The sequence below is a fragment of the Scylla paramamosain genome, chromosome 47 (genome assembly GCF_035594125.1).
Source record: "Scylla paramamosain isolate STU-SP2022 chromosome 47, ASM3559412v1, whole genome shotgun sequence".
NCBI lineage: Eukaryota > Metazoa > Arthropoda > Malacostraca > Decapoda > Portunidae > Scylla > Scylla paramamosain.
The window spans coordinates 2,682,501-2,685,000 of record NC_087197.1 but is presented as its reverse complement, the minus strand read 5'-3'; the positions used below and the strand labels follow the sequence as shown (position 1 = coordinate 2,685,000).

Here is a 2,500-nt window from a genome sequence, read left to right as displayed (position 1 = left end):
CCTCCTCCTCCTCTCTTTGTCATAAGGAATCAGGAAAAGTGTGTGTGTGTGTGTGTGTGTGTGTGTGTGTGTGTGTGTGTGTGTGTGTGTGTGTGTGTGTGTGTGTGTGTGTGTGTGTGTGTGTGTGTGTGTGTGTTTCAAGGAAGACCTCTGGTGTTCCTCCTCCTCTTGTGGGGCTTCCCAGGGAGAGGAGGAGGAGGAGAAGGAGGAGGAAGAGGTGGTGGTGGTGGTGGTGGTGGTGGGGGTGGTGGTGGTGGTGGTGGAAATAGAAAAGAGAAATAGACAGAAAGAGAAAATATTAATATTGAATTTATAAACTGAGAGAGAGAGAGAGAGAGAATTTATTCCCCTTTTGTTTTTTTTATAATTTGTCTTTATTTAAATCTTTAAGACCTCTTTTTTAATTTCTCAGGCTTTTTTAATCAGTGCCTTTTTTCCATAATTCAGGTTTTTTTATCTTATATATTTATTCACTTATTTATTTATTTATTTATTTATTTATTTATTTATTTATTTATTTATTTATTTATTTATTTATCATCTCATTAGACCTTTAATATCCTTTTTGTAGCTCTTGGCCAGAACCTCACATGAAAAATAAATAAATAAAAATGAAACTTCAATTACTTTGTCACTAATATTTACAAGTGTTTTTATTTACAGCTCTAGTGACAGATTAACAAGATTTCTACGTTATCAGGAGGAGAAACGCACTCTGGAACTCGGCTACACGTCTTTGTGGCCTTGAAGGGTAGCTGTGGTGAGAGAGCAGAGTGTTAGACCTTTTTCCGAGTACATGCATTGGTTATCGGGAATGAAATGATAAGCTTGTTTCCCCATCATTTTGTTCCCTGTATTCAGATAAACTTCTTTCATTCTTTCTTTGTCTTTGTTCGCTGTATTCAGATAAAGTTTTTTCCTTCCTTCCATGTTGTTTTGTTTCCCGTATTCTGATAAACTTCTTTCCTTCTTTCTTTTGTCTCTTTGTTCGCTGTATTCAGATAAAGTTTTTTCCTTCCTTCCATGTCGTTTTGTTTCCAGTATTCAGATAAACTTCTTTCCTTCTTTTCTTGTCATTTCGTTTCCTGTATTCAGATAAACTTTCCCTTTTATTCCTTGTCATTTTATTTCATGTATTTAGATAAACTTTTCCTGTTTTCCTTGTCATTTCGTTGGCTGTATTCGTTAAATTTCTTTCCCTTTTCTCCTTGTCACTTTCATTGGCTCTGTTCCGAAACACTTTGCTCTCTCACCACGACAATTCCAAGCACACGGAACTGATTATCCGGGTTTCCAAGACTGCCTCTCCTTTGAATAACGTAGAAATCTCATTAATCTGTCACTAGAACCAAAGAAACGCCCATAAAAACACGTGTACCTTCAACGACATGCTTTTAAATAGAGGTGTGTGGTGCTGAACAAGAATTATGATGAACTTCTATCTCCCTCCCATTCCTTGCTAACTTAATATGCAGTGATGAGCAGGAATTAAATAGACTTCTGTATCCCTCTGTGACCTTTGCTGACCCCTGACTCCTCCTGCAGCATTGAGAAGGTTCCGAAGATCACATCCCCGGTGCTGGTCATTCACGGCACAGAGGACAACGTAGTGGACTTCTCCCACGGCCTGGCCATCCACGAACGCTGCCCCCGCGCGGTGGAGCCTCTATGGGTGGAGGTGAGGCTGTGGTGGAGAGATGAGTGGGGTATTTAAAGTGTGTGTGTGTGTGTGTGTGTGTGTGTATTAGACAGGACAGAATGAAGAAAAGGAGGAAGGGAAGCAGGAGGAGAAGGAAGGAAGGAAGGAAGAAAGGAGATACAAGGAGAGGAAGTATGAAGAAGGAAGAAGACATGATAGGAGGAGAGAGAGAGAAAAAAGAGGATAAAGACAAAAAAGGAAAGAGGAAGACAAAAGAAAGTGAAATAGGAAGAGAGAAAGAGAGATAATTTAGAGTAGAATGAGGAGGAGGAAGAAAAGGAAGAAGAGGAAGAGGAGGAGGAAGAGGAGGAGGAGATTAAGGGAGAAGCTGAAGGAATAATATTAAAAGAGGATCAAGTAAGTTTAGTCTCCCTTTAAGATTTGGCTTGAGGTGTTTAAAGGGACAAAGGAACAGAGAAGTAGTGGTGGTGGTAGTAGTAGAGTAGTAGTAGTAGTAGTAGTAGTAGTAGTAGTAGTAGTAGTAGTAGTAGTAGTTGTCGTTGTTGTTATAATTTCTGCCATCTAGTTAAAAAAAAAATTGTAAATGAAATCCAAAATTTTTACTTTTTTTCCATCTATTCCTGTTTTTTTTTTTTTCCTTTAATTTATTTGTATGTTTGTTTCTAGTTACTCGTTTCCTGCAACCACTGGCGGAAACATTGACACTTTTTATTTATTTACTTATTTATTTATCCATTCATTTACTATTATTAGCTACATAACAGCAAATTAGGTTAGGTTAGGTAACTAGAAAATAAACACATCATAAAGCAGTGCGTCTAAGAGTGAGTGTGTGTGTGT

The 2,500-nt window shown here is 38.1% G+C and overlaps 1 protein-coding gene across 1 annotated transcript in view; it reads left to right on the top strand.

The window, feature by feature from the left end:
* LOC135094979 (alpha/beta hydrolase domain-containing protein 17B-like) overlaps positions 1 to 2,500 on the top strand; it is a 9,899-nt gene that overhangs the window by 5,423 nt on the left and 1,976 nt on the right. Inside the window, exon 2 of the mRNA XM_063995536.1 lies at positions 1,546 to 1,678. Coding sequence (XP_063851606.1) covers positions 1,546 to 1,678 — 133 coding nt within the window. The remainder of the gene's footprint in view (positions 1 to 1,545; positions 1,679 to 2,500) is intronic.